Raw genomic sequence first — 13,353 nt, 5'->3', positions numbered from 1 at the left:
CAATGGGCTTTAGTCACTTCAGAAACACTATTAAGACATCCTCAGGGTTGGGGTCAATTCAGTCAATTCAGGATGTAAAGTTGGAGTTGGAATGTCAGTGTATTTCCTGAAATCTATCTATGGCCAAATGCTGAAGATGAAATGCAACAAGCTATTTCATGCCATCCACTGGTAATAATGAATGTAACACACTTGTATAACAGACAGAGACAGGGCAGAGACAGGGACAGGACAGAGACAGGGCAGGGACAGAGACAGAGCAGAGACAGGGCAGAGACAGGGCAGAGACAGGACAGAGGCAGGGAAGAGACAGGGCAGAGACAGGACAGAGACAGAGACAGGACAGAGACAGGGCAGAGACAGGGCAGAGGCAGTGAAGAGACAGGGCAGAGACAGAGACAGGGCAGAGACAGGGCAGAGACAGGGCAGAGACAGGGAAGAGACAGGGCAGGGACAGAGACAGGGCAGAGACAGGACAGAGGCAGGGCAGAGACAGAGACAGGGCAGAGACAGGGCAGAGACAGGGAAGGGACAGGACAGAGACAGGGCAGAGACAGGACAGAGACATGACAGAGACAGGACAGAGACAGGGCAGAGACAGGGCAGAGACAGGGAAGAGACAGGGCAGGGACAGAGACAGGGCAGAGACAGGGCAGAGACAGGGCAGAGACGGGACAAGACAGAGACAAGACAGAGACAAGACAGAGACAAGACAGAGACCGTAAACAGACAGGACAGAGACATGACAGAGATAGGGCAGGACAGAGACAGGGCAGAGACCGGGCAGAGACAGGACAGAGACAGGGCAGAGACAGAGACCGGGCAGAGACAGGACATAGACGAGACAAGACAGAGACAAGACAGGGACAAGACAGAGACAAGACAGAGACAGGACAGAGACAGGGCAGAGACAGAGACAGAGACCGGGCAGAGACAGGACATAGACAAGACAAGACAGAGACAAGACAGAGACAAGACAGAGACAGGACAGAGACAAGACAGAGACAGGACAGAGACAGGGCAGAGACAGAGACAGAGACCGGGCAGAGACAGGACATAGACAAGACAAGACAGAGACAAGACAGAGACAAGACAGAGACAGGACAGAGACCATAAACAGACAGGACAGAGACATGACAGAGACAGGGCAGAGACAGAGACAGGGCAGAGACAGAGACAGGACAGAGACAGGACAGAGACCTGGACAGAGACAGGACAGAGACAGCACAGAGACAGGACAGGGCAGAGACAGGGTACTCACAGCTCTTATATAATAGACACTTGATCTCTCCAATAGTGGCATTGGGTTCCACCTGACAGAGTACACAGCTGTTACACATAAACAAGTTGACATCATCTTGAAGTACCCACTATCCCAAAACCTCCGTTTCATAAAATTAAGGGCTCTATTCAATCCGCATTGTGGAAGTTCAGCTTTACAGCGTGAGTGAAATTTAAAGTCAATGTTCCCTCTTTAGCGGAGACTTTATTCACGGTAAACGCTTCAGCTTTACAGTACTGTAGGTTGCCTCATAACAGAATACAGCTTGTGATGACAAAAGGGAAATGCCTGGTTATAATTACCACTGTCCCAAACAGGTGAATTGCAGTAATAGATTTATTTCAGCAGCTAATGAAATGAAACTAGGGAAGTTTTTTACTGACCTTGTCCAAGTAGCACAGCTTCAACTTCTTGGAATCCAGAATCTCCACCTCATAAGAAATATAATTCTTATCCTTTTTGGCCTTTCCTGCCATCATACCATGGGCACATCTTGCCTTTATAAACTGAGCTACCACGAACAGGCTTTTTAAATCCATGTTTCTAATGGGTACCTTCCAGGTGTGTGGTTTTTCAGGCCCAATCTGCCCTGTGGTGTGTGAGTGTCAGAACCTAGTTGCTGTGTGACAGGGGTAAGATAACATCGACATGACTAACCCTGTGGTGTGTTCGTGTGTGTGTGTGTGTGCGCGCGTGTGTGTATGTGTGTGTGTGCGTGTGTGTGTGTGTGTGTGCGTAGGTGTGACCCTAATCATTATCTCAGTGATAAATAGGTTTGAGCAACATGAGGGGATGTTAGGGAATCTGATGTTAGGGGATCTAATGTTAGGGGATCTGATGTTAGGGGATCTGCTGTTAGGGAATCTGATGTTAGGTGATCTAATGTTAGGGAATCTGATGTTAGGGGATCTAATGTTAGGGGATCTGATGTTAGGGGATCTAATGTTAGGGGATCTGATGTTAGGGGATCTGATGTTAGGGATCTGATGTTAGGGGATCTGATGTTAGGGGATCTGATGTTAGGGGATCTGATGTTAGGGGATCTGATGTTAGGGGATCTGATGTTAGGGGATCTGATGTTAGGGGATCTGATGTTAGGCTACTTTTTTTCTGATGCCAAATAACTGCAGCATTCCCCATATGCTGTGGCCTTCGACATCAATGAACGTTATTTCCATATATGTTAGACCCATGAACACATTTACACCCCATCTGACTAGTCTAAACATGATATGGCATCTGATAGAATATGTCATAGCGTCACCTGCTACATTCTGACATGGTAACGTCAGGTCTACGTTCCGAATGGCACCCTATCCCCTATATAGTGCCCTACTTTTTAACAGGATGCCATTTGGGATGCAAACCTAGTTGAAGCCAAGTAATTCTTCCAGTAAACAGTATGGTGCTACTGTAGAAGCATATCCCTGGCTAACAGTACGGTGTTACTGTAGAATCATATCCCTGGCTAACAGTATGGTGTTACTGTAGAAGCATATCCCTGGCTAACAGTACGGTGTTACTGTAGAAGCATATCCCTGGCTAATAGCACGGTGCTACTGTAGAATCATATCCCTGGCTAACAGTACGGTGTTACTGTAGAATCATATCCCTGGCTAACAGCACGGTGCTACTGTAGAATCATATCCCTGGCTAATAGCACGGTGCTACTGTAGAATCATATCCCTGGCTAACAGTACGGTTCTACTGTAGAATCATATCCCTGGCTAACAGTACGGTTCTACTGTAGAATCATATCCCTGGCTAATAGCACGGTGCTACTGTAGAATCATATCCCTGGCTAACAGCACGGTGCTACTGTAGAAGCATGTCCCTGGCTAATAGCATAGGGGCTTATCAGTGTTGAGGTTTCATTGGTAACCATAGTGAAGTCATACAGTATCTTTCACCACCACTGTAAGTCTGTACTGGACATAAGCATCATGTAAATCACAGTAGGCCTACATCCAAACAGATTTAGTTGTTTGTGCAGTCTGCATTTAAAGATACTGAGTGTACAAAACATGAAGAACCCCCCCCCCCCCCCCCCCCCCCCCCCCCCCCCCCCCCCACCCTCCCCTGCCCTCAGAATAGCCTCATTTCATCGGGGCATGGACTCTACCAGGTGTCGAAAGCGTTCCACAGGGATGCTGGTCCATGCTGACTCCAATGCTTCCCACAAGTTGTGTCAAGTGGACCATTCTTAATACACTTGGGAAACTGTTGAGTGTGAAAAACCCAGCAGCATTATAGTTCTAGAAATAAACCGGTGCGCCTGGCACCTACTACCATACCCCGTTCAAAGGCACTTCAATCTTTTGTCTTGACCATTCACCCTCCGAATTGCACACATACACAATTGTCTCAAGGCTTAAAAATCATTCTTTAACCCATAAGAATCTAAGCCCTGTCTAAGCTAGGGGAGGGGGATTCTACTAAGCTATATGGAATTGTTTTAAGGTCATACCCAGGATCATTTTGCTATTTGATTTAGAATTTTAAGACCCCTTGAAGTATAAAGGAAATATATACAAATATCATTTTATTAAAAAAAATATATTTGGGCTTACTGCTATTAGCCCTTACAAACGCATTGGAATAACAGATTCACTACATGGAACCTCAGATAGTCCTCCCCAAAAACATCTAAAGGAAGTTTGTTCTGTTTAGTCTGTCCTATATCTGAGAGATATAATAAAAGATCACAAAACATTTGTTTGTGTTTGTTTGTTTTTTGTACGTTTTTTTTTTTTTTTTTTTAATCAACTTGTACCGGGAGACCTTCAGACGAGTCTTGTGAGGACATTAACATTTTTGTGGGAGTCTCACCTTTTAAACAGAGGGGTTATAATAGTTTGGAAGCTACAGACGTTTTTGTGAGAAGACCGATTTTCGGGGATGTCTCATGGTCTGACACACACCGCTCTGGCTCTGTCACCTTTCACCCCAGATGCGGAGTGAGACGTTGGCGGATGCGGTGGATTGAGACGCATCCAATGCAAAAAAAACAGATATCTCTAGCTTAAACTGACACATTTTTATGGGGATGTTTTTATTATGCCAATTTGATTTTCATGGGGTTGCTGACATCAACCATAGGGTTTAACCTGTCTCCTCCCCTTCATCTACACTGATTGAAGTGGATTTAACAAGTGACATCAATAAAGGATCATAGTTTTCACCTGGATTCACCTGGTCAGTCTATGTCATGGAAAGAGCAGGTGTTCACAATGTTTTGTACACTCAGTGTATAAGTGAGGTGAAGAGGACATTTAATTCAGCAACTCTTCAGTTTGCTCCTTAAGCTCCTTAATTCATGCACCTTTCCTATGCGTTCAAAATATAACTCTTATTTATGAGAACAATTATAATGATTACTCTTACCTCAAAGAAAGCAATTCTGCTCAGCGCTCTGTCCTGTCTCCTCTGTCTTGTTCCCCTCAAAGATCTTCTCAACAGCTCCTCGATGTCTGATTCTGAAACAACCCTGGCGTCATCCTCCCATTCCTCTCCAGGTGTGTCTGAACCTGAACAGTCCCTCCAGTCACCCATCTTGACTCCTCAATGTCCTGCAAGAGGTTATGACTCTATACCCATCCAGATAAATGGACCTATGCTCTCTCTCTGCAAGAGGTTCTGACTGCACAACCTCTCGAGTCCAGATAAATGGACCCATGATGACAGAGGTGCTATATGCAATCACAGCCGCCTTGAAACTGACGGAGGCACATTTAAAGCAGGTGTCCATCAGAAGTCAGACCAGAGCAACAGATCAGCTGTTTCCTGACCAGGTCTTTGCCCAAATGGCACCCTGTTCCCTTTATAGTGCACTACTTTTGACCAGGTATCATAGGGCTCTATAGGGTACTGGTCAAAAGTAGTGCACTACATAGGGAATAGGGTGCCAATTTGGGACATAGTTTTCCTCTGGGGACATTATGGAGTCTCATTAGTAAGACATCAATCACATCTATTGATCGGCTCAATGTAAAGTGCTGTGCGTTCACCAGTCAAAGGCTTTGAGACAGCTGTTCCATAATCTACCACTAGAGGGCAACACCAGTACTTTGTCTACTTGGTCTTCTGAACAATACCACCTTAGGGCAAGCCTGTTTTAGAATAGCAGAGAAGAAGAGGCAGGTTTTTTTTTTAATCAATAGTTGGCATATCTAATGTTGTCTTGTGTTTTAGTGATTGGCTGCGATTCAAAGCTCACCCACAACACAGAAATCAGAAATACCATGCCTGTACAGTCGTGGTCAAAGGTTTTGAGAATGACGCAAGTATTGGTTTTCACAAAGTTCGCTGCTTCAGTGTCATGAGATATTGTTGTTAGATGTTACTATGGTATACTGAAGTATAATTACAAGCATTCCATAAGTGTCAAAGGCTTTTATTGACAATTACATTACGTTTATGCAAAGAGTCAATATTTGCAGTGTTGACCCTTCTTTTAATTATATCAAGACCTCTGCAATCCGCCCTGGCATGCTGTCAATTAACTTCTGGGCCACATCCTGACTGATGGCAGCCCATTCTTGCATAATCAATGCTTGGAGTTTGTCAGAATTTGTGGGGTTTTTGTTTGTCCACCTGCCTCTTGAGGATCGACCACAAGTTCTCAATGGGATTAAGGTCTGGGGAGTTTCCTGGCCAAGACCCCAAAATGTTGATATTTTGTTCCCTGAGCCACTTAGTTATCACTTTTGCCTTATGGCAAGGTGCTCCATCATGCGGGAAAAGGCATTACTGTTTTTGGATGGTTGGGAGAAGTTGCTCTCGGAGGATGTGTTGGTACCATTCTTTATTCATGGCTGTGTTCTTAAGCAAAATTGTGAGTGAGCCCAGTCCCTTGGCTGAGAAGCAACCCCACACATGAATGGTCTCAGGATGCTTTACTGTTGGCATGACACAGGACTGATGGTAGCGCTCACCTTGTCTTCTCTGGACAAGGTGTTTTCCAGATGCCCCAAACAATCGGAAAGGGGATTCATCAGAGAAAATGACTTTACCCCAGTCCTCAGCAGTCCAATCCCTGTACCTTTTGCAGAATATCAGTCTGTCCCTGATGTTTTTCCTGGAGAGAAGAGGCTTATTTGCTGCCCTTCTTGACACCAGGCCATCCTCCAAAAGTATTTGCCTCACTGTGTGTGCAAATGCACTCTCACCTGCCAGCTGCCATTCCTGAGCAAGCTCTGCACTGGTGGTGCCCCGATCCCGCAGCTGAATCAACTTTAGGAGACGGTCCTGGCGCTTGCTGGACTTTCAATAAAGATAATAATAATCTTGAATTGCCGAAAAAGGCTCCAAATACATTAACGGCAACGTAAATATATACATAGTCACATTCACTATTGACTTTGGGATATATGAACCAGTTTTCCAAAGACACTATTGTGTAAATACAGTTTTAAACAGTTTTTATGTACAGAGGAAGGAGCCATGAACCTGCTCTCAGTACATCTCTCTGACTGAAGAGCGGGCGGACCAACTTTCCAAATAGGGGAGAAGCACTCAAAACCCACTAGTTGTTCTTTCAAGCAAAAATAATACAAAACTGGTAAGTCTGAAGACCATATCGTATTGCCAACCTTACTACAATGGCAGCAAATATTTTCATGAATTCGACGTCACATAATGAAAGGAAACGTTATTAACGTCACACCTTTTTCTGAAGTGAAAATGTACAGTTTCCATCAACCTCGCGCGCGCAATGTAGATATCAGAGAACACAGCTGTTCGCATAAAGAGCAGTGGGTGAATGGATGGAAACGGTACATTTTCACTTCGTCACAATTGCATTTTGCTACTCAACTCCCCCTTAGTTTCAACATGAAAGTTTTGCCTCACTCCTTTAATTGGTGTAACGTTAGCCAGAAACCACAAGTGTCTGTCCTATAATGTAAAAGGCACCGCCAAAAAGAAAATTCAAGGAACTTGTTTATCTACGCTGTTGTGCTGTTTTTACATTTGTATTGGTGTTCCATGTCCGATGCGCTCAGGGTGTTGTTGTGTGTCATTTGTGACGTGCATCATGATTTAAAGTGATTGTAGTTTATCATTTCACTTCCCCTGTGAGAACCATGAGTTGTACCGCAGCCGAAGCCTGCCAATAGTTATCCATAGTACCAGAGCTTCATTTTATTACTAGTTCTATGGCACATTAAAGGATGCAATTTATGCAGAGAGAGAGACAGACAAAACTATATTTTCTCCACGCACACTCGTTCCCATATTACTCTTTACGCTTTACTATCATATCACTTTAGTAGACCAAACCGTTCGGACGCTACAGACTTTTCCATGAGAAGACCGGTTTTCGGGATGTCTCCTGGTCTGACAAACACGCTGTAGCTCTGCCACCTCCCACCGCAGATACAGACGGCCGATATCGGCGGACGTGTTGGATTGACATGTAGCCCATGCAACAAAAATATATATAAAATATATATCTAGCTATTGGCAGAAAGTATAGCTGTAAGCAGAGCAGCATCTTCCTTTTCTTCTTCATTGTCTTCTCTCTCCTCTGTCCCTCTCTCCTCTTTCCCTCTCTCCTCTGTCCCTCTCTCCCCTTCCTCTCTGGTGCTCCTCTTCCTCTCTCCTCTGTCCCTCTCTCCTCTTTCCCTCTGTCCCTCTCTCCTCTTCCTCTCTGGTGCTCCTCTTCCTCTCTCCTCTGTCCCTCTCTCCTCTTTCCCTCTGTCCCTCTCTCCTCTTCCTCTCTGGTGCTCCTCTTCCTCTCTCCTCTGTCCCTCTCTCCTCTTTCCCTCTGTCCCTCTCTCCTCTTCCTCTCTGGTGCTCCTCTTCCTCTCTCCTCTGTCCCTCTCTCCTCTGTCCCTCTGTCCCTCTCTCCTCTTCCTCTCTGGTGCTCCTCTTCCTCTCTCCTCTGTCCCTCTCTCCTCTTTCCCTCTGTCCCTCTCTCCTCTTCCTCTCTGGTGCTCCTCTTCCTCTCTCCTCTGTCCCTCTCTCCTCTTTCCCTCTGTCCCTCTCTCCTCTTCCTCTCTGGTGCTCCTCTTCCTCTCTCCTCTGTCCCTCTCTCCTCTGTCCCTCTGTCCCTCTCTCCTCTTCCTCTCTGGTGCTCCTCTTCCTCTCTCCTCTGTCCCTCTCTCCTCTTTCCCTCTGTCCCTCTCTCCTCTTCCTCTCTGGTGCTCCTCTTCCTCTCTCCTCTGTCCCTCTCTCCTCTGTCCCTCTGTCCCTCTCTCCTCTTCCTCTCTGGTGCTCCTCTTCCTCTCTCCTCTGTCCCTCTCTCCTCTTTCCCTCTGTCCCTCTCTCCTCTTCCTCTCTGGTGCTCCTCTTCCTCTCTCCTCTGTCCCTCTCTCCTCTTTCCCTCTGTCCCTCTCTCCTCTTCCTCTCTGGTGCTCCTCTTCCTCTCTCCTCTGTCCCTCTCTCCTCTTTCCCTCTGTCCCTCTCTCCTCTTCCTCTCTGGTGCTCCTCTTCCTCTCTCCTCTGTCCCTCTCTCCTCTTCCTCTCTCCTCTTTCCCTCTCTCCTCTGTCCCTCGCTTCTATCCCCAAGCCATAAGACTCCTGAACAACTAATCATGGCTACCTGGACTATTTGCACTGCCACCCCCCCCCAACCCCCTCTTTTACGCTGCTGCTACTCTGTTTATTATTTATGCATAGTCACTTTAACTCTACCGACATGTACATATGACCTCAATTACAGTGGCTTGAGAAAGTATTTACCCCCCTTGCCATTTTTCCTATTTTGTTGCCTTACAACCTGGAATTAAAATTGATTTTTTGGGGGGTTGTATCATTTGATCTACACAACATGCCTACCACTTTGAAGATGCAAAATATTTTTTTTTGTGAAACAAACAAGAAATAAGACAAAAAAACTGAAAACTTGAGCATGCATAACTATTCACCCCCCCAAAGTCAATACTTTGTAGAGCCACCTTTTGCAGCAATTACAGCTGCAAGTCTCTTGGGGTATGTCTCTATAAGCTTGACACATTTAGCCACTGGGATTTTTGCCCATTCTTCAAGGCAAAACTGCTCCAGCTCCTTCAAGTTGGATGGGTTCCGCTGGTGTACAGCAATCTTTAAGTCATACCACAGATTCTCAATTGGATTGAGGTCTGGGCTTTGACTAGGCCATTCAAAAATATTTAAATGTTTCCCCTTAAACCACTCGAGTGTTGTTTTAGCAGTATGCTTAGGGTCATTGTCCTGCTGGAAGGTGAACCTCCGTCCTAGTCTCAAATCTCTGGAAGACTGAAACAGGTTTCCCCTCAAGAATTTCCCTGTATTTAGCGCCATCCATCATTCCTTCAATTCTGACCAGTTTCCCAGTCCCTGTCGATGGAAAACATCCCCACAGCATGATGATGCCACCACCATGCTTCACTGTGGGGATGGTGTTCTCGGGGTGATGAGAGGTGTTGGGTTTGTGCCAGACATAGCATTTTCCTTGATGGCCAAAAAGCTCAATTTTTGTCTCATCTGACCAGAGTACCTTCTTCCATATGTTTGGGGAGTCTCTCACATGCCTTTTGGTGAACACCAAACGTGTTTGCTTATTTTTTTCTTAAAGCAATGGCTTTTTTCTGGCCACTCTTCCGTAAAGCCCAGCTCTGTGGAGTGTACGGCTTAAAGTGGTCCTATGGACAGATACTCCAATCTCCGCTGTGGTGCTTTGCAGCTCCTTCAGAGTTAGCTTTGGTCTCTTTGTTACCTCTCTGATTAATGCCCTCCTTGCCTGATCCGTGAGTTTTGGTGGGCGGCCCTCTCTTGGCAGGTTTGTTGTGGTGCCATATTCTTTCCAATTTTTAATAATGGATTTAATGGTGTTCCGTGGGATGTTCAAAGTTTCTGACATTTGTTTTATAACCCAACCCTGATCTGTACTTCTCCACAACTGTGTCCCTTACCTGTTTGGAGAGCTCCTTGGTCTTCATGGTGTTGCTTGCTTGGTGGTGTTGCAGACTCTGGGGCCTTTCAGAACATATGCTGAGATCATGTGACAGATCATATGACACTTAAATAAAGTCCACCTGTGTGCAATCTAGCTAATTATGTGACTTCTGAAGGTAATTGGTTGCGGCAGATCTTATTTAGGGGATTCATAGCAAAAGGGGGTGAATACATATGCACGCACCACTTTTCCAATATTTATTTTTGAGAATTTTTAAATGTTTCACTATTTTTTATTTCTTATGAAATTCACTGAGGATGGTCCTCCCCGCCGTCCTCTGAGGAGCCTCCTCTGTGTGGGAGATGGGATTCTTCCATCTATCATGTACATCTGCCTCACTCTGTTAGTGATGTTTCCATTAGCCTCAGAGTTATATATGGTTTAGAGATGGTAATGCTGCATTTCGTTGTCACGGGAAGGCTAAAAAGATCATCGAGGACATCAACCACCCGAGCCACTGCCTGTTCACCCCGCTATCATCCAGAAGGCGAGGTCAGTACAGATGCATCAAAGCTGGGACCGAGAGACTGAAAAACAGCTTCTATCTCAAGGCCATCAGACTGTTAAATAGCCATCACTAGCACATTAGAGGCTGCTGCTGCCTATTGAAATCACTGGCCACTTTAAGAAATGGAACACTAGTCATGTTTACATATCTTGCATTACTCATCTCATATGTATATAATGTATTCTATAATATTCTACTGTATCTTAGTCCATGCCGCTCTGTCATTGCTCGTCCAAATATGTATATATTCTTAATTCCATTCCTTTACTTAGATTTGTGTGTATTGGGAATATGTTGTGAAATTGTTAGATATTACTTGTTAGACATTACTGCACTGTCGGAGCTAAAAGCACAAGCATTTCGCTACACCTGCAATAAGACCTGATAAACACGTGTATGTGACAAATACAATTTTATTTTATTTTATTTTATTGGTTAGAAGTGTTCCACAGAAGCACGCTGTCCTCAGCTGTGGGTCTGAAGATTAAACAGTGTTCATACCTATTGGATCTGGGAAACAAGGTAAAGGTGCTATCTTCTTCTGTGGTTGGTTCTGATGACAACAGCCGGTAGAATGCTCAGCATTGTGACAGAAGCCATTCTGTTGAGACTATCTGTCAGCTGGTTCCACACCCTTGTGGCTCTGCTTCGGTGGTACTGTCGATGTGACACATTCAAGCCACTGGCTTTATTATCTGTTTCCCCTCACGTATCTTACTCCTTCACGTTGCAATATACTGCTGACCTGGTGATGTCCTCAGCTATATAATCTACTAATCTCTTCTCCTCTGAATCACTGAGGGCCTGAGGTATAGAAGCAGAGAGAGCAACTGTCACTTACTTAGACCATTTACATCGCTGCTTAAGCAAACACAAAGTTTGATTTAGCAACGTTATACATTTTCTCATTTTCCAAGTCTGGTCCCCTCTTCCTCCTCCTCCTCCTCCTCCTCCTCCTCTTTCTTCTGTCCCCTCCTCATCCAGATGTTATATTTTCAATTCAACGTTGATTTGACCTGAAGCGTCACTTCATCCTGCATCCTGTCAGCCATCCAGGCCAGGCCAGGCTGTTGCCCCTAGGTGCTGATCCTGTCAGCCATCCAGGCCAGGCCAGGCTGTTGCCCCTAGGTGCTGATCCTGTCAGCCATCCAGGCCAGGCCAGGCTGTTGCCCCTAGGTGCTGATCCTGTCAGCCATCCAGGCCAGGCCAGGCTGTTGCCCCTAGGTGCTGATCCTGTCAGCCATCCAGGCCAGGCCAGGCTGTTGCCCCTAGGTGCTGATCCTGTCAGCCATCCAGGCCAGGCCAGGCTGTTGCCCCTAGGTGCTGATCCTGTCAGCCATCCAGGCCAGGCCAGGCTGTTGCCCCTAGGTGCTGATCTTGGGTTAGGTTTTGCATTACTAATGGTAAAGGTTAGGATTGGGGGGGGGGGGGAAGCTGATCCTAGACCTGTGCCTAGGGGAAACTTCACCCTGGAGCAGGTCAGGGTGCGTTGGTGTGGGGGTCATCTACACACACACACACAGATTAGTCCCTACAGCCCTGGACAGACAGACAGGCAGTCAGGCAGACAGGCAGACAGACAGGCAGGCAGACAGACAGACAGGCAGGCAGGCAGACAGACAGACAGGCAGTCAGGCAGACAGACAGGCAGGCAGACAGACACCATACTCAGGTCAGACCTGATAGGATCATAATCACCATGGTAGCTAATTTACTCTTACTCAATTAATTGTATTCTGGTTAGAAAGGCTTCAGTTCGTTCTGATAGAGATCATTAACATAATATAATAGCATATCACACAGACAATCAATTATTTTGGAGCACTTCTGCTGCTGGTGCTCGTCGAGGTGCTGGGAAACTACACGAGGATTACCTGCTGCATCCATTTACGTGAGAGGTGTGTAAATCTGTGACGAGTACTGAGGATACGAAGAGGCAGGACGAAGACGCAGGAATCAACAAGGTAAAAGTTTACTTAACAATGAGAAAGAGAATAACAAAGAGCAAGTAAACGACACGACGCTAACAATTACACACAACATCAAACAGAACAGTCCAGGGCTAAATAGGGGTGGTGATGATATAACGAGGTGCAGGTGCGCTGGAGGTGATTAGGGTGCGTTGGGTTTCCATTCCTGTGTTTGCCGAGGTGGTGCGCTCAGACCGGTGGCTCAGTAGACCGGCGAATCAGAGCGCCGGAAGGGAGCAACGGGAGGAGACGTGACAGTACAGGGCTGATCCTGTATCCCAGGAAGGAGATGGCCTGTTGGTGGAATTCGGTACTTGGTGGTGACTGCATTCAGCCCCCTGTAGTCAATGCACAGCCTCAGTCCTCCCTCTTTTTTGGCCACGAAGAAGAAGCTGGCGGAGGCAGGAGAGGTAGAGCGTATGATGAACCCCTGTTTCAGGGTGGAAAGGGAGTAAATGCGACTCTTTGGGGGGAGTTTGGCCTCCAGTAGTCCCAGGGCCTGTGAGGAGGGAGACACATAGCTTTTAATGAAGAGAAGACATCGGAGAGATCTGCGTACTCACGTGGAATGTTGGGCTGGAGGGCGGCCTCCGGACTCTCCACTGACGTGGAACAACAAACCACCAGCAGGCAGGTCTTCCGGCATGAGGTGGACTAGGCTGTGATCCTCTTGGTG

The 13,353-nt window shown here is 46.2% G+C and overlaps 1 protein-coding gene across 1 annotated transcript in view; it reads right to left on the bottom strand.

Moving 5' to 3' along the window:
- Positions 1 to 1,821, bottom strand: part of tecrl2b (trans-2,3-enoyl-CoA reductase-like 2b) — a gene marked incomplete at both ends in the record, with an annotated part of 31,056 nt that extends 29,235 nt beyond the window's left edge. The window contains 2 exons of the mRNA XM_084193625.1: positions 1,262 to 1,313; positions 1,666 to 1,821. Of these exons, the coding sequence (XP_084049751.1) occupies positions 1,262 to 1,313; positions 1,666 to 1,821 (208 nt within the window). The remainder of the gene's footprint in view (positions 1 to 1,261; positions 1,314 to 1,665) is intronic.
- Between the last annotated feature and the right edge of the window lie 11,532 nt (positions 1,822 to 13,353).

The sequence above is a fragment of the Coregonus lavaretus genome, assembly GCF_964263955.1.
Source record: "Coregonus lavaretus genome assembly, contig: HAP1_SCAFFOLD_611, whole genome shotgun sequence".
NCBI lineage: Eukaryota > Metazoa > Chordata > Actinopteri > Salmoniformes > Salmonidae > Coregonus > Coregonus lavaretus.
Note: the sequence above shows the minus strand (reverse complement) of the source record. Positions and strands in the feature narration are given on the sequence as shown.